The 23,979-nt window shown below is 47.5% G+C and overlaps 1 protein-coding gene across 4 annotated transcripts in view; it reads right to left on the bottom strand.

Moving 5' to 3' along the window:
* ADGRD1 (adhesion G protein-coupled receptor D1) overlaps window positions 1-23,979 on the bottom strand; it is a 188,268-nt gene that overhangs the window by 151,038 nt on the left and 13,251 nt on the right. For 2 of the 4 annotated variants that reach the window (XM_055096392.2, XM_003817845.6), the window contains exons 4-6: window positions 18,988-19,110; window positions 8,544-8,723; window positions 2,917-3,171 (exon numbers count right to left, since the gene is read on the bottom strand). In XM_055096392.2, the coding sequence (XP_054952367.1) occupies window positions 2,917-3,171; window positions 8,544-8,723; window positions 18,988-19,110 (558 nt within the window). Of the gene's footprint in view, window positions 1-2,916; window positions 3,172-8,543; window positions 8,724-18,987; window positions 19,111-21,882; window positions 21,979-22,150; window positions 23,832-23,979 lie in introns of those variants that run through there. The other 2 variants (XM_057299568.2, XM_063593230.1) reach the window with 2 other exon arrangements.

The following is a 23,979-nucleotide window of genomic DNA, read 5'->3' as shown; positions in this document are numbered from 1 at the left end:
GAGCCCTTGGGTTTGGGTGGGGTTGGGCTGCTGGTGAACGCAGAAGGTGTGGCACTGCCGAGAGAACTGGACCCCAGAACCGCTCTGTTCTCCAAGTCAGAGTGACATTCACTCCTCAGGTGCCAATGAGTTACAGAGGAGTCATGTCAAACTCACATTTAACTCGTGTGCGTCCACAAAGCAGAGTGAGGGATAGTGAAAATCGGTCCAGCGATCCTGCCAACGCTTGCAAGCGATGACCACGGAGACTGGAGTGAAAATGAGAATCTGCCAGGTCCTCAGTCGGTCCCAGTTCCCACGTGTTGAGTGTGTTTCCAGTGCCCAAAGGTACACGCTTTCCGATTACACATATCTGAACATAACCTTCTTTCTCCTCTACAGAAAGAGCTGCTGTCCATTCCAGTGGTAGGGGAGAGGGGACACCTGGCCAGGGTGACAGACGGTCAGCACTGTGCCTTTGTATCAGGAAAGGCCACCACACCTGGACGGACCGGTCAGCAAATGGTGCCAGCTCTGGCTCATGAGATTAGAGAAGGTGTCACCTCTGCCCAGGTCACTCAGAAAAAAGCCCCCTCTGGGCACCTACAGCCCCAGCACAGCTTCAAATGCAGACAGGTCTTCATGTAAAGAAAGACTTCTACCTACTTGTGTGGCCATGTCCCCACCGAGGCCCGGCCTGGCTGGGAGCAGGCTGGATTTCAGTTCCAGTTGTCACTCTGCATGGCTGCCCTGAACTCGGCTGTGTCAGACTCACTGAGCAGTGGTACACGGGGCCCCACACAGGCCTTCCAGGGACTTCAAGAGCCATTCTCCTATACATGCTTTACGTCATATGCCTTGTCTTCAGACCAGGTCACCAGGTGCAATGGGATTCTGGTCGATCCAGTTCTGGTTCAGTTCTGGTTCTGGCGATGAGGGTTTGCTCTCACAAGAACAAGAACCAGAAACAAGGGCACCTCTTTCCAGTGTTACTAAAACAAGTAAACTGTCAGGAGGGCAGGCTTTGTTTGAAGCTTTTCATAACATAAATACAAGTGATATCTTGGTTTCAAACTGACAACTCTAAACCCTAGGCAATAAAATGCAGTAGATTGGTACATTTTTTTCTTCTGAAGGATGCTATCATTTGCCCTCTGTCAGTGCTAGGAGAGGGAGTGCATTCCGTTTTCCTGGATGGAAGCTGGAAGATGTAAATGTCGAAGGCTGTAGTGGACACAGGCTGTTTTGCCTGCACAGCATCTGTTCCTTCTGAGACCAGCATCCCTGATTGTCCCCTGGGAGTCCCCTCTCCTCCACATGTTCTGGACAAGGCTGACCTCACTGTCATTTCAGGGGGGCTGGGGATGGGGGACTATGACCCAGACCTAAGCCAGTCAGCATATTCTGCACTCCCAGACACAGAAAATGACTCATGGAAGGTGCATGGATAAATGTGAGCCAATGTGAGTCCTGCCCAGCCCCAGCATGGGAAGTCATAAGAGAAAGAAGCTCCCTCTTTTCCACAGAGGCTGCTGAGGGCAGAGGATGCAACACTAGAAGCATGACAGCCACCTTGGCACCAGGAGGAGGCTAACAAAAGAGGGCAGGGTCAAACGCAGAGATTCCCACTGACATCATGTGAGCACCTGGACCAAACCAGTTCTGAAGCAGTTTCCCCTAGAGCTTCCATTGCAAGAGATGAAAAAGAAACACATGGCTTTCTTGGCTAAAGTTATCTTGAATTGGGTTTTCTGTCATACAATCAGTAGGGTCCTAACAACTGAGGGACTCAACGTCAGAAGTGGAACGAGGGCAGGCAGCGTCTGGAACTCAGGCCTTTCTCTCCTGGTCCTGACATCCGCTGTGCTGGGTCCCAGTGAAGCAGCAGCCACATGTTTGTGAGTGCCTACATGGGGTCTGTCATTTTTTAGCAGATTATTTTATGTGGAAATAAAGAAACCCATTGGGGAAAAAATGGTGCATTCACTTGTGGGCAGCATGAAAATGGAATTGTAGGGGAAAGATGAATATTAATTTTAAAAACAGCTAAGAACCACTGGATTCTTGCCATATGCCAGGCATTGTGCTAATGGCCTTTATTATCAACACCACCCCCAGAAAGGGAGTAGTAGTATTTTTATCCATTTAACAGAGCAAAAAAAAATCTGAGAGATTAAGACAAAAAGGTTATACGTTACACATTTCCATTTATGTGGAATCTCCAAAATAGGTAAAGACAGAAAGTAGATTCGTGGTTGCCAGAGTCTGGGGGAGGGGAAGACGGGGAGTGACTGTGCTCACTGGGTGCGGGGTTTCCTTTTGGAGGGATGAAAATGTTTCCAAGCCAGGTAGAGGTGGCAGCTGCATAGCGCCGTGAATGTGCCAAGTGCTACTGATTTGTTCATTTTTAAATGGTTATGTTTATGTTATATGAATTTGACCTCAGTTTTTAAAAATGACTTCCCAAAGTCTCACGGCTCATTATGGCAAAATGAATATTTGAACCCCGGTCCACCTACCCACAGGCCCCTGCCCCGAACAACTGCCCTGTGCTGAATAGGAAGAGGTATCTTCGGGGCTTTCCAAGGGCCCATCCCCTGGGAGGCACACGGCTAACATTTGTTGATCAAAAACACTAATGGATCTGGAATATTTGCTCTCCAAAGCCTTCTATAATCCTCCATCACATATACCTTGAAACCCCGTGATGATCAAGAGAACAATATTCATCTCAAAGCATCTCTAGTAAATTGTTAACTCCTCTATCTCAGGGAACAGGTGTTCTAACACACAACTGTGTTTATAAGGTTCATTAGGACACATCTCACGCCTGCAGTGCTGATAGCTGCAACGGGAGAGTGGGAAGAAAGGAGGCTGATACCAGGGTGACCCTGGGAACAGACAGCGGATCTGCCCCAGCCCTTCACACTCACTGACCAATGGCAGCAGTGAAATACATGGCGATCTCATCCGGAGTCAGGGCCCGCTCCCAGATGATGAACTCATCGAAAGCACCGTTCTCATAACACTTGGCCTGGTCCTGCTCAGACCCTATCACGAGGTTGACGTTGGACTCTCCATAGTCACGAGACACTTTTCCACTCGGGTCAGAGGTGCTCAGGGTCCCGTTGACGTAGACTTTCAGGCCCTCCTTGGATTTCCATGTAAATAGGACATGAGTCCAATAGGGGCCTGGAAAAGAGTGAAGATCGCCATTCTGAGTGCTGTGGGAATGAGCTCCCCATGCACAGGTTTTTCCTGTTCGTAGGCACATCCTTCTTTCTTAAGATGATCAATCACTGTTAACTGTGGTGCGTCCTAATACAAGGTATAACACAGACCCGACTTTCCCCAGTCCTTTGGAGCACAGGAAAGATGTTATCTTTTTATCCTCATGCCCTAAATTCCAGAAGCAGTTCAAGGAGACTCCTTGTTATTTTAACATAGTAGTTACAAATTCAAATGCCCACAAGCAAGTGTGATTAAAATATTTGAAAAATGGCAGGGCACAAGTGCCAACCAATCAGACCATAAGCTCAGTTAAGAAAAAAATGGTCAGGAGCGAGGCAAGGATGTCCCCTTTTACCACTCCTTTTTAACATTGTACTGAAAGTCCTAACTAATGCAATAAGGCAAAAAAGGAAAAAAAAAAAAGGAAATAAGAATATACATATTGGGAAGGATGCAATAAAACTATATTTATTCACAGATGACATGATTGTCTATGTAGAAAATCCAAAAGAATCAACAACAAAGCCGAAACTAATGAGTGAGCATAGCAAGATTACAGGCTACAAGGTTAATACACAAGTCAATTGCTCTCCATCTGCCAGCAACGAACAAGTAGAATTTACAATTAAAAAACACATTACCATTGTCATTGGTGCCAAAAAAGGAAAAAGAAATACATATATTATAATAATACATTTATAAGCTATATATGAAGAAAACTATATAACTGATGAAAGAAATTAAACAAGAACTAAATAAATGGAGAGATATTCCATATTCATGGACAGAAAGACTCAATGTTGTGAAGATGTCAGTTCTTCCCAAATTGATCTATATCTTCAACACAATCCCAATAAAAATCTCATCAAGTTATTTTGTGGATATTGATAAACTATGGAGAAGGAAGAGAGCCAGAATAGCCAATACAATATTGAAGGAGAAAAACAACATTGGAGGAACAACACTACCCAATTTCCAGACTTACTATAAAAAGTTACAGTAGTCAAGACAGTGTGGCATTGGAAAAAAACAGATGAATAGATCTGTGGGACAGAATAAACAGCCGAGAGATAGACCAATAAAAATAAAGTCAACCAATCTTTGACAAAGGAGAAAAGGCAGTACAATGAACAAACAGAGTCTTTGCAACAAATGGTGCTGCAACAACTGAATATCCACGTTCCAAAAAATAAAAAAGAATCTTGGCCAGACGCAGTGGCTCACACCTGTAACCTCAGCACTTTGGGAGGCCGAGGCAGGTGGATCACCTGAAGTCAGGAGTTCGAGACCAGCCTAGCCAACATGGCAAAACCCCATCTCCACAAAAATACAAAAAATTAGCTGGGCATGGTGGCAGGTGTCTGTAATCCCAGCTACTCAGGAGGCTGAGGCAGGAAGAATTGCTTGAACCCGGGAGGCGGAGGTTGCAGTGAGCCGAGATCGCCCCATTGCACTCCAGCCTGGACAACAAGAGCCAAACACCATCTCAAAAAAAAAAAAAAAATCTTAAACCTGTCATAAAAATTAATTCAAAATGGACTATAGGTCTAATATAAAATGCAAAACTATAAAACCCTTAGAAGATAATATAGGAAAAACATCTAGATGACCTTGGGTTTAGTGATGGCTTATTAGATCCAACACCAAAGGCACAATCCATGAAAGAAATAATTGACAAGCTGGACTTCCTTACAACTAGAAATGTCTGCTCTGTGAAAGACACTGTCAAGAGAATGAGAAGACAAGTCACAGATGGGGAGAAAATATTTGCAAAAGACATGATAAAGGACTATTATCCAAAATATACCCAAAAACTCTTAAAATTCAACAGTAAGAAAACAACCCGCATTTTGGGAGGCTGAGATGGGAGGATCGCTTGAAGCCAGGAGTTTGAGACCAGCCTGGGCAACCAAGTAAGACCTCACCTGTACCAAAAAAAAAAAAAAAAACTAGTGAGACATGGTGGCACATGCCGGTAATCCCAGCTACTTGGGCAACTGAGGTAGGAGGATCACCTGAGCCCTAGAGTTAAACGCTGCAGTAAGCTATGATTGCACCACTGTACTCCAGCCTGGATGACAGATCCTGTCAGAAAGAAAAAGAAAGAAAGAGAGAAAGAGAGAAGAGAGGAGACAGAGAGTGAGAGAGAGAGAGAAGAGAAGAAAGAAGGAAGGAAAGAAGGAAAGAAAGGGAGCAAGGGAGGATGGAAGGCAAGAAGGAAGAAAAGAAGGAAGGAAGGAAGGGAGGAAGGAAGGGACGGAGAAAGGGAGGAAAGGAAGGGAGAAAGGGAAGGGGAAGGAAGGAGGAAGGAAGGGAGGGAGGGAAAGAAGGAAAAGAGGGAGGAAGGAAGGAAAGAAGGAAGGAAGGAAGGAGGAAGGAAGGGAGGGAGGGGGGGAAGGAAGGAGGAAGGAGGAAGGAAGGGGGGGGAAGGAAGGAGGAAGGAGGAAGGAAGGGAGGGAGGGGGGAAGGAAGGAGGAAGGAAGGAAGGGAGGGAGGGGGGAAGGAAGGAGGAAGGAAGGAAGGGAGGGAGGGGGGAAGGAAGGAGGAAGGAAGGGAGGGAGGGGGGAAGGAAGGAGGAAGGAAGGGAGGGAGGGAGGGAGGGAAGGAAAAGAGGGAGGAAGGGAAGAAGAAAGGGAGTAAGGAAAAAAGAAAGAAAAACAATCCAATTTTTAAAATGGGCGAAAGATCAACCTCACCAACCCATAGAGTGTACAACACCGAGAACAAATGCTAATGTGAACTATGGACTTTGGGTGACAATGATGTGTCACTGTAGGTTCATCACATGTAACAAATGGATCATTCCGGTGGGGGAATGTCCATAGTGGGGGAAGCTGTGCCTGTGTAGAGGCGGAGGGTAATGGGAATTCTCTGAACTTTGTACTCAATTTTTCTGTGAATCTAAAACTGTTCTAAAAAATAAAATCTATTAAAATCTAACAGCAATACAGGCACTCCATGGCGCCCACCAACCCAGTCTGCAGAGGCCAAGGAGCGGGTAAGCACAGTAACGAGCTTTCCCTGAGGACGTGGCTTCTGTGCTGACTGCAGTGCGTGGAAGGGCGGCTGCCCCATCACGAGGTGGCCCCTACTCACCTCCTCCATCAGTAACATGAGAGATGAAGAGCCTGCCTTGCCAGTCTTTTTATTTCCAAAAGAAATTGGAAAATCTTAATTTTAAAATAAAATCATAACTAATGATCGTAAATCATTCCAAATATTTTTCTTACAAACTTGGCCTAGGCAATCACAATATAGGACCATAAAACCCATCTGAGGACCCAACTCAGCCCACAGGCCATTGGCATCAGCCTGTGCTCTAAGCAAGGGTGTATAATGTTAACCAACATGGGGGTGAGTTGGTAGAGGGAAGACCAACCTCCCTGCTCATTCAGGAACCTCCATCAACCAGCATTTGTGTTACTCTTCTCTCTGGCACAAGAAGCACGCTCATCAACAAGAATGTTCATCAGACTTTGACTGTTGATTCCCCCACAAAGGTTCCCTTTGTTCTGCCAGCGTGTGTGGTAAGCTGTCCTCCTGAGCTTGCTGCTGGAAGGAACAGGGCAGCCCTTTTAAAGGACACACATCACCTCTAGCCAGCTATGCATCTTAGATCACCCAGAATGACATCAGGGCTTCTTGCTCAAGATTGTGCAACTTTCTGATAATTTTGAGTCTCTGGAGCACGCTTGGACCCTAGGTTGGTCCAAAGTATTATTGCCCCTGAGTTTGAAAGTAAGAATAACAAACGCCTTCAATGCACAAAAGAGAGCACATTGCCAGCCAGAAGTGTTTCTAATTCTCGCCCTTTCCCTGGGTGGAAAAGCAGCCAGAGTTGAGCATACTTTACCTTTGTTCAAGGTCAAAGAACCTAATGGATGCCTGAAACCATGTTCCACCAGCCCCAAGGAGCAGAGAGATAAGCTGCTTACAATCGGACTCTGATAGCAAGTGGAACAGGAAGGTCACGGACAAGGTTCAGATGGTTCTGTGTCAGGGGAGGGAGGCAGAGATTATTTCTGACCTTAGGGATCACAGAGGGCAAATTTGAAGTAGATGTTTGCTGAACTGCCCCACTTTACAGAGGTGGAGGTACAAGCTGGTCCGAGCACACTGAGCATCCACAGAAGAAGGCAAACACCTTCTGGGCCCACTGTGCCATCATTCCACGCTTTATGCCTGGCAGCCCACTTAGTTCTCACAGTCACCCTATGATGTGATACTGCTATTACTGCCATATTATGAATGAGGAAACTGAGGCATAGGGCAGTTAGGGAAGGTGCCCAGGTTCACACAACTACCAACATCCAGAGGCGGGATTTGATCCAGCCTGTTTGGCTCCAGAGTTCACGCTTTTTAATAACTGGGCCATGCAGCCTCCCTTAAGAATGAGCCAGAAAATGGATTTCCCTTAAATACATCAAAGATGTTTCCTACCGGAGGAGACCATCCTAGGCTTTTGTGCTGCCCCCTCCACCTCTGCCCTTCCCTTGTTGGGCTCCAGTCCTGACTTGGCCCCCACTCCATGCCACCCTGAGTCCTTCTGTGTCCCCAGCCACCTGTTCCCCTTCTCCAGCTTCCACTTCAGACCTTCGTCAGCCTCTGCAGCCTACTGCCCCACGTCCATGTCTCAACACCCACCTGCAAACTCAGCCAATGTGCAGGGACCCCTGTTCTCTTCCCACACATCCAGGGCCCCTCCCTCCCCCAAGACCACGCACAGTCCAGTGCTTCATGCGCTCTCCCCCAGCCCCTTCCTCTGCTCCCCGATTCTTCAGCCTCTCTCTCCAAAAGCTTCTTCTCGTCATGCTTTAAACAATTTCAAGTCTATACCACTAAGAAGAAGGAAGAAGAGGAGGGGGAGGAAGAGAAAGAGGAAGAGACAAAGACTATGAGAGAAAAAGGAGGCGGATGAGGAGGAAGAGGGAAAATGAGAAGGAAAAGAAGGAGAAATGTAACCACTGCTTGCACTTTGCACACCATATCTTCAGCTTAATGTCCTGGAAACCGTGAGGTAAGTACTGTCAATATCATCTGCACATCACAGGTGTGATCACTGAGGTCAGTGTGGTCAGGTAACCTACAGCAGGCACACAGTGCACGGGCAGACGGAGCCCAGGCTCTGCACCACCCAAAGGCGGCTTACCAAGGGCACCTCCTTGCCTCTCCCCATGCACCTCCCCAACAACCCTTAAAGGAAAGGAGCTCGGGTGCCAGGAGGCAGCAGCATCCCTGGGCTCCTTGGGCTGCGCTGGGCTTCTCAGCGTCCATTCTCAGAGAAGACTCCACTCCTCCAGGCAGAGCCTCCCGGGGCCAACGCTGTCACTCACCTGGGGGGCTGAAGGAGGCCTCCCATGTCATGGAATTGTCCCGCGTGTACAGCTCCACAGAGCCTCTGCCACCGCTGGAGCAGACTTTGAACCCATTGGAGATGACCTGTCCCCCATACGCAGAAGGGATTGGTCTAGACTGTTCTCCTTGTGTCTTCCAGAAAAAAGAAAACGTGACCCCTGAGGAGAGGAAAGTCACAAGATCAGTTATTCACAGAGAGCAGGATCTTGATTTCTCGTAAGCGCATGGTTCTCTTTGCTTTTTATTTTTCATTCGAAAAGCATTTTGTCCCCATTCTAAAGGCAGTGTATGTTCAGTTCAGAAAATCCAGACAGTGATATTTGCTCATGTTTATTAAGGGCTCACGCAGTGGCAGGCACTTTTCTAGGAGTTTGAAATGAATTCTCGCCTTTTAAAAAGTACAAAAATCCTGCTTCATCCCCACTATACAGATGAAGGAACTGAGGCTAGTTCACTCAAGGTCACCAGTGACTGATGGAGATCGCTGCAGCCCCAGGCAGTTCCCCGCCCCCACTCCCTGGGATCATGCAAATGTGAAGACCTACGCCCTCCAGGTTTCTCTCCTATTCCTCCAGAAATGTGGTTAGGGCGGCTCCTTCCTAAGCCTCTTCTATAAATAGACTTTACAAAGACACGAACCATCTCAGGCACACTGGTTTATAAACAACATTTCTATAAAGTTTACTCCACCGTGAACTTCCTCCGATGTCCATAAATACACTGTCACGTTGTCACTTTTATGTCTGCACAGCGGCGCATTCTAAACAAGCACCAGAGTCTTTTTTTTAAACAGCAATCCCCTGTCGCTGGATCTTAAGGTTTTCTTCCACTTTTTGAAGAAATTTTCAAACAGAGCTTGAAGCAAATTCTTTTGCATATCTCAGACTATATGCCTTTAGGATACATTCCCAAGAGGGGATTTCTTGCCAAAGGGAAGCACACTTTTAAGGTTGTTGATATCTTCAATTGTTCATTTCCCACAGTTGGATACAGAGGGGGCAGCAGCTGAAACCTTTTTCAAGACCCCAGTCTGCACATTCGTGGTAAGTCCTGACCCCAGGCCCACGCTGCGGGGGAGGCGGGATTGCACCTGTACTAAATGGTCTGAGCGACGCATGTTAGCATGAATGAGCTGGCTCATTAGTTCATGTTGCCTCCGCCACCAGCAGCAGATAGGACATCCCTCAAATGTGTTGTGGCAGTATATTACAGTAACTTATGACAATTAGATATTGTACCTTTGTGGGTGCAAAGTCCTACTGTGATCGATGTAAACATGGAAAAACCGTGTAACTTTTATGATCCTCATGTGGGATTTCTCCATGTTTTTACTATAAGAGGAAGTGCAGGCTGGGCGCGGTGGCTCACGCCTGTCATCCCAGCACTTTGGGAGGCCGAGGCAAGTGGATCACCTGAGGTCAGGAGTTTGAGACCAGCCTGGCCAGCATAGTGAAATGCCGTCTCTACTAAAAATATAAAAATTGGCCGGGTGTGGTGGCATGCACCTGTAGTCCCAGCTACTCAGGAGGCTGAGGCAGGAGAATTGTTTGAACCGCAGAGGCAGAGGTTGCAGTGAGCCGAGACCACGCCATTGCACTCCAGCCTGGGCAACAGAGCAAGACTCTGTCTCAAAAAAAAAGAGGGTCCAGGCACAGTGGCTCACGCCTGTAATCCCAGCACTTTGGGAGGCCGAGGCGGGTGGATCACGAGGTCAGGAGATCGAGACCATCTTTACTAACATGGTGAAACCCCGTCTCTACTAAAAATACAAAAAATTAGCCAGGCGTGGTGGCAGGTGCCTGTCGTCCCAGCTGCTCAGGAGGCTGAGGCAGGAGAATGGCGTGAACCCGGGAGGCAGAGCTTGCAGTGAGCCGAGATTGTGCCACTGCACTCCAGCCTGGGCGACAGAGCGAGACTCCGTCTCAAAAAAAAAAAAAAGAGGAACCGCAAAAGCCCAGCTCCTGAGCATGCCCCGCACCCACCCCGACCGCTGTTCTGCACTCACGCCCACTGGTCTGGGGGCCGGGCTCTCTGCTGAAGGGGAAGTCAGGGCAGGGCCTGGCTGGAGGCTCCGTGGAGCTTGGGCCTCTCTGGCGTTGCATTTTGGAGCTCTGGTTGTCTCTATTCCACTTCTCTGCCTCCAGTAGCATCTGCCCACCTGGCCTTTCTTTGTGCGTAAACTCCAGTGTGTGTGTGTGTGTGTGTGACACACTAGCTGCCTGTCTGGATTCTGCCCCTGACAGCTGGAAATACATCCAGCTGCCTCACCCCCGCCAAGCCTGGCCCAGGCACATGGGTAAGAGGGTTCAGTGGTGCTGAGAGAGAACACGTGCCCAGAACTGGTCCAAAGAGGCCCATGATGGGACGGTGGGTGCAGGGGAGAGGCAGAAGGATATTTGCCCTGGGCTTTATTTCTATAAATGGTGCCAAATTTAGACTTTAGGCCTTACCTTCACATGACGTTATGGACACAGTCTTAGAGAGTCACTGAATTCAAAGAAGACATTTGTCATTCGTGTATAAGGCAGTGTCTCATTGCCCACCGTGCTTTCTGTGATGCCTTATGAATTAACATATCTGTTAGAAGTCCTTCAAATGTCTTGTGACAATATATCAAGACAACTATACCTTTGTGAGTTCAAAGCCCTCGCAGGATTCAGAAAAAACACAGCATACATTTTATAACCCTGGTATGGAACTTCCCCATTTTATTTTTTAAGAGAAGAAGAACCTCAAAAAAATTGGAAGAGGCCTGGACCTTTCTGGACCTCTGAGAGGCTACGGTGTACAACTCCAAGCCCTGCGGCATCTGTCCTTAGGGCTCCTGGGAAAGAAAACAGCCCGCGCAAGTGCCCAGTAATGTGGGTCACCGCAAAAGGGTGCGACTGTGGGGGTTGCACAGAGGCCTGGGGCAGCTGACGCTGGTGTCCCCAGACCCACCTCATGAACGGGCTTCCTGCAACACCTGCCTTGGGCGCTGAGGGGTACAGAAGCCAGGACAAACCCCCAAGCCTCCCGCCACTTCCCTGCCTTGGGCGCTGAGGGGTACAGAAGCCAGGACAACCCCCAAGCCTCCCGCCACTTCCCTGCACACTCAGAAACAACCCGTTTCACAAGGAAGTCAGCACAGTGCGTTGTGAAATTTTTGTTATGAAACAAATTCCCAGGAGGATTCATGGAAGTTAATTTTTTCCAAAAACTTTGCTGCATTTTAAAATTTCTTTCACTCAATTCAAAATGAGCCTGTCTTGGCCAAATGTCTTTCTGTTCAGGAAGAAAAATAAAAATAAAAAAATTCCATGTGGTGTTAGGTAAGGGTAGATTGAAGGCCATCCATGGTGCCGGTAACCAAGCTTTTCATTTAGTTAACTCAACCCACAAAACAATGACTTCTACCTGAGCAACAGCTTATATTTAAGTATCAATTCACATCTTCATAGAGTCATAACAAATTCACAATGTGCCTTCCATATTAGCCTTTTAAGGAACTTTGCCTCATGGAGTTGGGCCATCTATACAACAAGGAAAAATCTGAAGGAAAAAGAAACAAGCACAATATTGACAAACTAATTTGATAATTTTTTCTTGTTATAAGCACTGAATCCTAAAACATCCAAAAAATAAAATGAGGAAAGATCCTTTTTGACAAGACAAAAAAAGGAAAAATAAAAATCTAGGAGTCATAAGAAAAGACTAATAAATTTAAGTGCATAAATATAATATTCTGCAAGGCAAAAAAAATTACCATAACAAACTCAAAGACAGACAACCGTCTAGGGAAAGAATATTTGTCACAGATTTACTAGATGAGAAGTTAATTCCCTTCATATGTAGAGACCACGGCATAAGACAAAGGATGATTTCTAGCAGGTGAGGAGAACTTATATGGGCTGAGGCTAAATCCTCCCAACAACCTGTGAATTAGGGGTCATTACTGTCCCCATTTCACAGGGGAGAAAACTGAAGCACAGGGAGGTGCGGTAACTTGCCCAAGGCCACACAGCTGGTCTGGGACGAGTCAGGATTTGAACCCAGGCAGCCTGGATCTGGAGTCTGCGTTTGTAATCACTGTGCTGTGGCTCCCGCCCTTCCCTTGGAGATCATGCATGCAGCTGCCCTTCCCAGGCCCACAGACTCAGCACCGTGCAAGAGCACGATCAACACATGCCAAAGAAGCAGCGGCCCAGGAAAGCGCGAGGTTGTACAGGCATGGGGGCCCGCCTGGCGTCTGTACCCCCACCCCAGTCACCACAGACCACACACCTGAAGGCTGACTCGGGCTGGGCCTATCAGAATCACCAGGACTGACCCAGGCATGGGCAGGCTCACCTGACAAAACCAGAACTTGGAGCTTCTGAGCAGATGCTGCTCCCACACCAGGAAAGCAGCCTTGAGAACAGAGCTGGAGCAAGGCAGGGACAGGGTCTGATGGCCGTTCTGGCACCCGGACCAGCCTGTGGCCCACCGCGTTTCCCAAAGAGCCACGAGGATGCGCGTCCCATACGCTTTCACGCAAGACTCAGAGCCCGTTTCCCGGCTGCCTCATGGGCCCTGTGCCTGCTGTGGCCAGGAGGACACACTCGTTTGCATATCGAGCCTTTAAAATTCTCACTCCACACCCCCACCCCAAAGCCCCACTCTAATCGCTTCCTGAAATGACTGGGGCTGTAGGACACTCACTTTCCCCATGGGAATAAGAAATTATTCCCTTTCCCCTTTCCCTGCTCCTCTAACAAAGCCACACGCAGGCCATCCTGGGGAATGGCCACCGCCTTCAGTCACGGCGACAGACAGCAGAGAGTCCTGCAGGCTGAGGACAACTGGAAAATGCTGGCCCTGCCTTAAGGGGCGGTCACTCCTTACCCCTGACCAACTGCTGCCAGTGGGGTGCAGGGGAGCAGTTCTCATATTTTAAGAGAAGTCAGAAGTGTAGATTTTTAAATGAAATTTTCCCATATATAAAGGTTGAATTTTTTTGAGACAGTGTCTTGCCCTGTGGTCCAGGCTGGAGTGCAGTGGTGCAATCATGGCTCACTGCAGGCTTGACCTCCTGGGCCCAAGTGATCCTCCCACCTCAGCCTCCTGAGTAGCTAGGATGACAGGTACACACCACCTCGCCCTGCTAAATGTTTTTTTTTTTTTTTTCGTTGAGACAGGGTCTTCCTGTGGTGCCCAGGCTGGTCTGAAACTCTTGGGTTCAAACAATCCTCCTGCCTCGGCCTCCTAAAGTGTTGGGATTACAGGTGTGAGCCACTGTGTCCTGCCAGAATTGAATGTTAATTTTAAAAGAAAAACACTGAAAGCACCGGGAGAAATTCCATTTCTGGAAACCTCGTGGGCTGGGGTATTTGGATCCACCCACCTGGCAGGAGACAATGTAGAAAGTCTCACTCTAAAAACAGAAGATCAACACGGCGCCCACCAAACCAAGCACGTATAGTCAGCCGCGGATTCCGGGATGTGGTATCACGTGAGTTGCGAGAATCACCTGGAGAGACTGGCTAAAAATGCAGATTCCCAGGCCTTGTCCACTGAGACTCGGAATCAGCACGTCCTGGTTGGGGCCTGGGAACCTGCAGTTGCTGCCACCCAGGGCCTACGAGCTGTACCTGGAGATGCACTGTACCACAGCATCGTGCAGCTCAGGCTCATCTTGCATCCTCTCTGGGCCTCAGTTTCCCCACCTGTTCAAGGAGTGTGCTGAATGAATGCTTCTCTGAGGATCATCTGCTCCACAGGCCTCCAAGCCCCCTGATCCCAGATCGCCTGAGTAAGAGAGTAGCTAGATCCCTGCCAGGCCCGTGTCCCCCAGGCCCCTCTGGAAATTTCTATCCTAAAACTCCATCTGCAAGTATTTTAGCATATTGTTGACAGCGTTTTAAATTTAGGAAACAAATGCAAAGGGGGAAAAAGTCAACTCAAAGCTGAGAAGAGGGAAATGGCCGCGCGGAGATGCTCCAGCTGCTGCCTCGGGACCTCAGCAGCCTCCCTGGGGTTTATAAGCAGAAGAGGTTCTTAATGCATGTGAGGAAAAAGCAAACATTCACAGAGGGAGGAAGGTGAAGCTGAGGGGCTAATCGGGGAGGCTGCCTTTCCCAGGAGCTGCCAAAGCCATTCACAGGAGAGCTGGAACTAGAAGCAATGGGCCGAAGTTACTCGAGACGGAATTTAGCCCAATATCAGAAATAACACACTAAAAGTCAGAGGAGTCCAACAGCGGAATGGACTTCTTTTTCTGCCGTTGTCCGTGTTTTTACTTGTTATATCAAATAACATTATCTTAACTGACACAGCAATAAATCAGAGGTAGAAATGAGAGTAAGCAAGGAAGAATTACCTAATAATCTGCACCTTGATGCTGGAAATGACCTTTTTTGGATTTTATGCAATCAGTTCCCTTTCATTTAACTTTATTATGGTCACAGACTTCACATGAGATCTACCTCCTAGCAACATTCTTGAGTGTCCAGTCAGTATTGACTATAGGTTCAATGTAGGGGAAACGATTTCTCTAGGAGTCGTGAATGGCCCTTGTTCAGTATTCAAGTGAAGGTGCAGCAAACCCTGGATGGAGATGCATTCAATGTGCAGTATCTATGGTGTGCCAGGCACTGAGAACTCATCACTGGCCAAGGCAGACTCAGTCCTCGTCCTCACTGAGCTGAAGACCGAGTAAGGGAGACGGAAGTGACAGGCCGTCGGCGGCGGCGCAAGTTCTAGGAAGAAAGGTAGGGGAAGCAATAAGGGCATGAGACAGAGGATCTCACCTGGACTGGAGCTCATCCCCATAAAGTTTACACTTGAGCTGAGCCTTCAAGGTCTCCAGGTAGGTGAAAGAAGGTGCCAGAACATTCCAGCAAGTGCCCCTTCCTATTTTCAGCTTCCCCACCTGTGTGCTCACTGGTCAGGGGAGTTGAAAGACAGAATCCTGAGTATTGAGGGAACAGACTGTTTTCTAAGCTTAACATTCAAGAATGGCCAGGGATCCAAACAGCCTTTTTCTCTCCAATGTCCTCCAAAGCTTGCCCCATTAGCAGCAAGTGACCTTAAGAACATGTCCCCAGAAGGCACCATTTGCCAAAAGACAGGACCCACAGCAGCTCCTAGAATGAAGGCAGGCGGACAAGCAGCAGAGAGGCTCTGGAAGAAGCAGGGGTGGAGGGAGGGCCCGGAGCGGGGGTCCGGAGCAGGGCCGCAGCAGGGACCTCTGCCTTCTATGGGGACCCTCGGGGATAGCCACATTTCTCAGCATCAACCCTGTCCCCTAAAACATTATTTGTTAAAAAAATCAGCTGAAAATATGAACAGAGACCACATCAGGATTTGGAAATCAGAAACATAAAAGCAGTGGGCCTGTTAGGCAGGGGCTGGAGAGCATTTCTCTATTTAAGCGTTGTTTTTCGTTATAAGAATAACAGGTTATAAGTTTGTGCCCACACCAATAAGTGTGGCGGGGGACTCACTGAACACATCTGAAAAGGCTAATTCAATGCTTCCCATGTTCTAATCATTCACAATTTTTATGAGATCTGAATAACACCTGAATTATGATTATTAGGGAATATTTTCCTTTAAATCTACCCATTTTTAAAGCTCAATGCTCACTGAAGTCTCCTCTTAAATAATATATATGAAAACTCATTTCTGATGCGCCCAGTATATTAAAATAAAAACATCACCATTGATTTTTGTTTTAGTTGCTCCAGGTGCCCCCTGAGAAGGCCTCCTCTGCCTCCTGCTACAGGGACTTTAATTTGGAAAATGCTGGGCAGGTCTTCCCTGTTCACGGCTTGTTTTCCCGCACACAGAAGTACAAGCTCATCGGGGCCCCAGGAGAATCCGCCTGAGCCAAGGATACAGCAGAGGAAAGCGGGGAAGGCATGCCATGGCCCTCGCACAGGCTCATGGCCCGGTCACCTTGTGAGGCTGAACTCAAGACCCAGGGGGGCACAGTGAGAAATGCCCCACCTACCCTCTGCGTCTGCATCAGGCCTCACGAGAGCAGCCTCTCACCGAGCCAGCGTTGATTGAAGGTTTCCTGACTTTGTTTCCTTTCTCTTCCTTTTCTTTAAGTTAGAGACAAGATCTCACTGTGTTGCCGAGGCTGGTCTCGAACTCCTGGGCTCATGCAATCATCCCGCCTCTGCCTCCCAAAGCACTGGGATTACAGCTGTGAGCCACCGCACCCCCGGCTTTGTTTTATATCTGGCCATGCTCTAAAGAAAGTGGCCACATGAACAATATCTTAAAAGTTCTGCTTAACCATGACACAAAAGAAATTGTCAACAGTGGGACATGAAGCCCGAGTTCATGGCTCTTTCTTCACCCAGGTTCTTGTGTGTCTCATGTTGGGGGCATGAAATGGGTGAATACATGTTTGGGATTAGACCAAGGATTGGTGCAGAGTCGGGGCTCAACAAGGGTATGCAGCTATTATGATCAGTTCAACCACAACGGCCCCTCTGTCAGAAGTCACCCTCCAAGCAGGCAAAGTGGTGTTCTTAGAAAAGATACCCTAGTGACGAAGGGGAAGTTTGGAATCATGGACACATGAGCGATAAACCCAAACGGCCTCCCGACAGCTGGACCAACCACGTGCCAGGAATATGCTGTAATAGTTCTTCCAGTCTTCACAGCAACTGTATGGGAAGGTCCTTTTATTCACTCACTTTACAGATAAGGCTTTTCAAAGGGAAGCAGTGGTTGCCCAAGATCCCCACAAACAGGTCGGAACCGGAAGTGGAACCCACACCTTCTGGCCCCAGAGCCCATGCTGCGGACAGGCTCTGTTCGACCTGAAGATTATTGAAGAGTCGAGAAGTCTGGTGGGGACTGAGGGGAACTGGAGACAGAAGTCCAGGGCCACCGCGACTTAGCTCCAGCCAGCCAGAGAAGTCAGGAGAGATTTATCAAGAAAAACTGGAAATGTGTGAAAATTTCCTATTTTTCAGTGTTGACAGCTAATTTTAAAATTTTAACCCGATGCCTGTCCAACCGAACACAGCCACAGGCCAGAATCAGCTCAAAGGCCTCTCATGTGTGACCTCAGCGTGCAGACAAAACTTGTCCAGTGGCTCTGATTTCCCGCTGGTCCCATCACTGTCTCCTTTCTTGGGTTGGTTATCTGTGATAGTCCCAGGCATTGGAACCCCTGGCACCTGCACCATCCTGGTCCTCAAATGAGATCAATTCCAGTGTGGTTGCTGGAGCTTTCTGGATGCCTCTACTCCAAAGAGAAGCCGTTCCCTAGAAACCCAGAAAAAGCCACCACAGATATGCCCCCGCCCTTCCCGAATCCAATGCAAGGAAGGAGCACATATTACTCTCCCGTCCTCCTCGCCCCTGCCGCCGAGCCCACGCCGAGCCCACGGTTGTTTTTTACTTTGTAAAAATAAATAAGCCTGGGATGTTTATGGAGCTGCTTGAACTCAGGAACAGCATAAACTATGAGTTTGTAAACCTGACCGTGGTTTTGGGCCTCATAACCATTGCTCAAAATTCTGGTTTCCACAAAGCCCAAGATGTGTCCTCCCACATGTTTTTGCCTTGCTAAGCTGTTGTTTATTTTTACTGGAACAAAGTCCATTTTGTCCTACAATCACGTACAATGAACTCATCACAGAAGGCCATCTGATGTCCAAAATGCCTTAGAGCTTCATACGAGGACTGCATTAAGCTTTGTTCCTCCCTAGAAATCATAACTTTCATTTTGCCTAGGAGAAAGGAACTTGAAGGCTCCAAGCTGGTTTGGAAGGCAGAGAACAATTTCCCGGAAAATTTGCAATGTGGTCCAGACGGGCATTGCCTGAAGCCTAGATACGAGAGAGCAGGTTGCACTTCACACAGTAAAAGCAAACGAAAGCAAGTCGATTCCCAGTTTTTCTTTTGCATCTCTGCTCTGTCCATGGCGTGACTTTAGCCACAAGCCTGTGACCACTTGCCAGGACAGTTCGAGCCACTGCCCAGCCCCTCTCGATGAATGTAAAAGAACCAAAACCAGGCGCAAGTGTTCTTGGGTATGCCCTGCCCACTCACCGTCAACATCCCAGAGCCAGAAATCACACTGCAGGTGCCATGCCATCAATTTCCTTCCCACAAACGCCACGGCCCTGTCCAATCCCCACTGTGACATCGCTGTGTCTGTTTTTCAGGAAGGTTTTTTTCATCCTTTACAAGATTAAGTATTTTGATCTCACATCTCTGTAAGAGGATGCTATAACTTCCAGCCACCAGGACAAGTCTCTGCTTAGTAACCTCCTTGCCTGCATTCCTCCCTCCCCTGCCCTCCGATCCATCGTTGACATTCTCACGCATTCTGCAATTGATGAGAACCTCAGGTTCACATCTTCCAGTCACCAGAGGAGCAGGTGCTCCCTGAGAATGAAATGCATGACAAAGATGCCACAGGGATCAGCCACTCACCTTCAGGGCCACACTGCTCTGGCTTGCTAATGCAGGAGCTGTTGTACCTGCCGTAATAGAGAAGCGTGACTCCCTTTTCCTCTTTCAGGTAAATGCCTTTGTTGACCTTCCCTTCCACAATATCTAAGGAAGAAAAATGACAACATCATATGTTAATAACCTTCTGAGATTAAAAGTCTGAAGATGTGTGTCAGACCTACAAATAACTTATGTGTAAGTATGCATTATTATTTATCTTTCTAATTATATATTTATAACATCATATATTATTCTATAATGTTAATATTCATAGCATCAGTAATATTTAATTATTAGTAATTAAATTGCAAATTATTAATGTGTATGTGTCAGATAAAAATTTAATATTAAATATTAATGTATTTGTATATAATATGCATGTATTATATACAAATGCATACAGACCTTTGCATATGGATTTCATATTGCATATCATATCGTATGATGATGTGATAATTGTGATATTTGCCAACAGATGGGTTACCAAGCGTGGCGTGGCGACCGCCTCCTGTCCTGGACTTTGTGCCGACCTGCTTTTCGAGCCCTCCCCACTCCCGTCCTCATGCTGAGTGTTCCAAGTGGAACGTTTCAGTGCAAGTGTGAACGTGAAGCTACAGCTGAACTCCTTCTCCTTTTGAGTTTTAATTGAAATCCCCTGAACCTGGACAGGTAGATTCGGGATTTTAGCAGAACCCATTTTCAGGTGCCAGGAGGAAAACCCCGACTAACATTTTGCATAGTCCCAGGAGAGCCTGCGGGTGACAAGCCCAGCTGGCCGCAAATCCTGAGGGGCACTGCCCCGTCCGATCATCTTGTTGTGTCCCGTTCCCATGGCCAGGGTATCTGATGGTGAGGGTGTGGGGTAAATGGTTTACAGAATAGATAAGTGAAGTCTAAAAATCAGGAGCGAGTAGATTTACTGTTAACTGGGGTCATAGTCGCTCAGAGATCTTTGCTACCACATGGGTCAGGGAGAATGTCTGAGCCCCCGGCAGCCGTCAGCCCAGCTGAAGACACACGGGAGAGCTAATGGGGTCTGTGGACCCGACCCCAACCCCAGCTCAGGCTTAGAGCTAACAGGGTCTGTGGACCCGACCCCAACCCCAGCTCAGGCTTAGAGCTAACGGGGTCTGTGGACCCGACCCCAACCCCAGCTCAGGCTTAGAGCTAACGCGGTCTGTGGACCCGACCCCAACCCCAGCTCAGGCTTAGAGCTAACGGGGTCTGTGGACCCGACCCCAACCCCAGCTCAGGCTTAGAGCTAACGGGGTCTGTGGACCCGACCCCAACCCCAGCTCAGGCTTAGAGCTAACGGGGTCTGTGGACCCGACCCCAACCCCAGCTCAGGCTTAGAGCTAACGGGGTCTGTGGACCTGACCCCAACCCCAGCTCAGGCTTAGAGCTAACGGGGTCTGTGGACCTGACCCCAACCGCAGCTCAGGCTTTCCAGCTACGTTGTCACATGGATAACCGACTCAAGGGACCTCAGTGTTTTTCCTTACTGCTTTTAAACTCATTTTTTAATTTTATCCCATTTTTGCTGAGGGAGACCTATATATTGCAAGGTTAAATGGATCACTAGTGGTTGCGTAATTGAGCTAGGCTGTATAAACCCCTAAGTCAGACTGCTTGACTGGAAACATTAATTTTGGAAGCCAATCACCTTACAGTTGAAAGAGCAGTCAGTTTCTGTGTTGAAAAGGATCACAGGGTAAGATTGACAGGGTCAGAACTGGCTTCTACGCTGATCTAATAAATGCCTCAGTTGCTACTACCCCTTTTGCTTTGAGCTTCATGTTGAGCCATGTAGGCTCTGGAGGTTATCAAATAAGACAATAATTTAACCATGATTCTTGTGGGTATATGTTTCACAAACAGCTTTTAACGATTTTTTTAAAGTCCAGCTACAGACGAAATGCTGATTTTAATGTTTATAAGAAATCAAATGTTTGATGAGGTATTTTTAAATTAACTTTAATTTTCCATTAAAATGGCATGCTTTTCCTCCCCCAAAGAAGACAATTCATTTAAAAATCCAAACAATCTCTATGTTTAGAAAAGGTCTCATCTTGGGTCTGTTTTGTTCTGAAAACAAGCAGCTGGCTTAGACGATCCTGGGAACTTGAAAGAATATATATACCTTCTAGTGCGGTGGTCCCCAGCATTTTTGGCACCAGGGACCGGTTTCATGGAAGACAATTTTTCCATGGATGGGTTGGAGAGGTTGGTTTCAGGATGATTCAAGTGCATTACATTTATTGTGCACTTTATTTCTCTTATTATTATATTACAATATGTAATGAAATAATTATACAACTCACCATCACGTAGAATCGGGGGAGCCCTGAGCTTATTTTCCTGCAACTAGACGGTCCCCTCTGGGGGTGATGGGAGACAGTGACAGATCATTGGGCATTAGATTCTCATAAGGAGCATGCAACCTAGATCCCTCACATGTGCAGTTCACAGTAGGGTTTGTGCTCCCAAGAGAATTTAATGCTGCTGCTGATCTGACAGGAGGTGGAGCTCGGGTGGTAATGCGAGCGATAGGGAGCAGCTGTAAATACAGATGAAGCTTCACTCACTCACCCACCACTCACTTCCTGCTGTGCAGCCCAGTTCCTAACAGGCTATGGATTGCTGCCAGTCTGTGGCCCAGGGACTGGGGGCCCCTGTTCTAATGTATTGCAATCTTCCTTTAGACTTAACCCTAGTGGTTATTTTTTAACACCTTGGATCTGCTGTCTTGACTGGGACATTTGCTCACTTGCTAGCCAAGACATAGTGAATTCAGATACTACCAAACAGAATTGGCCTTAGAATTCATCGTAGATCCAAACTTGACAGAACGAAGAACAAAAGTACATAAATGCTCACCTACGGTTGCAGAGAGATTTGAGTAGGCAGAATCATTGGAATACACAAAAGTAGCATTACGGGAAGGAAGCACAGTGAGCTTGTGGGTTCGGGACGCTGGGTGAAACAACAAAAAGAAAAAGCACAGCAAGTGAGTGAGACAAAAGACAAATGGGACCAACATATCTCTCAACCTGCAGCAGGCACCAGGAGGGGCTCTTTCACCCAAGAGCGCCCTGGACTTTCTCTTCGGACCTCACGTCCCCCAGCCTCCACCACCCTTGTTTACTTTGGTCAGCAGCTCGGCCACCCCAGTGGCGCCACTCAGTTCCCACACCAGGGCGTGATGGCTGCTGAATTTGGCCGCAAGCGAGAGTTCTAATTTTCTGGCTCCAACACATAGGCGGATACTTAGTTGAGAGATATGAAATTGAACTTGGCCACTCATAACACAGGCTCAACAAAAGGATGAATGGTTATGATGTCACAAGAACTGATGAGACAGACACTCTGCATGAAAATGACTGCGTGAGATGATGACAAATGGACAAAACGACGGAGAGTTCGGCAACAAACGACAAAGCCGCACATCCTCAAAAGGCTTGCCAAAGCTATTCACCTGTTCCCCGCAGCAAAATGTGCTGATGGGGTCTGTTCTTTTCTTTTCTCCCTTAAGAAGGCTGTAATCAATTGAAATATGCCAGCATAGCATTCCAACCTAGAGAATGCATCCAGTAGGGAAGTGCAGAGAAAGCTTCCACATTGCAATGTTCCAGGACAAACACGGATATATTAGTGCTTTACTGGAAGTCAATATATTCAGGGAGCAAAATTCAGCCACAGTGTGTAACTGTATCTGTGTGATTATATCACCTTAGGAGAAGAGTTTTTCATAGGTAAAGGTTTCAAAGCACCAAGAGTTACTGATTTAAGCCACCACAATGAGTTCAGGTATAGGGGTGAAGAGAGAAAGACACTGACAGTTATTCAAGCTTTTGTTTGAAAAAACTCCTAGCATTTTAGTTGCTGGGTCCTGGAACAGTGAGCTGTTTCAAGAAGGTATTTCCACTTGGTGAAATGACCCCGTTTCCATGGCTTTAAAATAAAGGCCTTGAAAAAAGAAAACTAGATGCCAACAAGGGAACGTGGTTTGTTTGAACCCGAGCCAGTGGTGAAACAAACTTGCACAAGGGCTTTCTCAGCCCTGCCAGGCCGACCCTTTGGAAAAGACATCTGGCTGTAGGGTGGTTTCCAAATGTGGCCATATTGCTGCCCTACAGGCAGGCGGATGAGAGCGATGCTGGGCAGGGAGCGCGTGGCACCCATGCAGGTGCCCTTCACAGAGTGTGTGCTCCTCAACTGCGCCCCACTCTGAGAACACCAGCAACAGAGGCAGCACCGATGGTTCTCAGTTTGCAAATTTTAAGGAAACATTTCAGAAGCTTCAGCAGTGATGTCCAGCAACATATTAAATCACAGGAGTAAGGAAAATGCCAGTGTGTCAATGTGGAAATCACAGTCACCAGCAATACATGGTTTTAAAAATAAAATGCCTCCCACGGAACAGGGACGACCGAAGCACGTGCTAGGATTGCTGTACGGTAAACCCTCGCCGCCCATGTCAGCCATCTGACATGATCAAGAGCAATCAGTAAATAAAAATAAAAATGGAAAACTGTCATACAAAGCTTACGGTTTTTAAAGAGTCCTTATTAGAAAGGGGAAAAAAATACCCAGAAAGATGTGAGGTTTCTCCTACCAGCAAATGTCTGAATGAACTCAAACAGACTATTTGGAACTGGGCCTCACTGGAAACGTCTTAGGCGATGCTTACTCTTTTCAAATGGAGCTGATGTGTGGGGAAGCTGATTGGTAGATGGGGATGCGTTTGCTGAATGAAACGGGGGCCCTTCAAACATGTGAGTTGGTCTTAGTTGGCATGACCTTTGACATCTGCTTCAAATAGGCCCCTGCTGTGGCCAGTGTGCAGATGACGCTAGTCCATTCAACGTAGAAAACAGACGCCTGACTTGCACATAGAGGCATCCTCAGGCCAGCTTCTGTTTCAAGATTGTTGGGGAAAATGCACATTTTAATCATATTTTGAATCAGAAATTC

This window comes from Pan paniscus, chromosome 10 (assembly GCF_029289425.2).
Source record: "Pan paniscus chromosome 10, NHGRI_mPanPan1-v2.0_pri, whole genome shotgun sequence".
NCBI lineage: Eukaryota > Metazoa > Chordata > Mammalia > Primates > Hominidae > Pan > Pan paniscus.
Note: the sequence above shows the minus strand (reverse complement) of the source record. Positions and strands in the feature narration are given on the sequence as shown.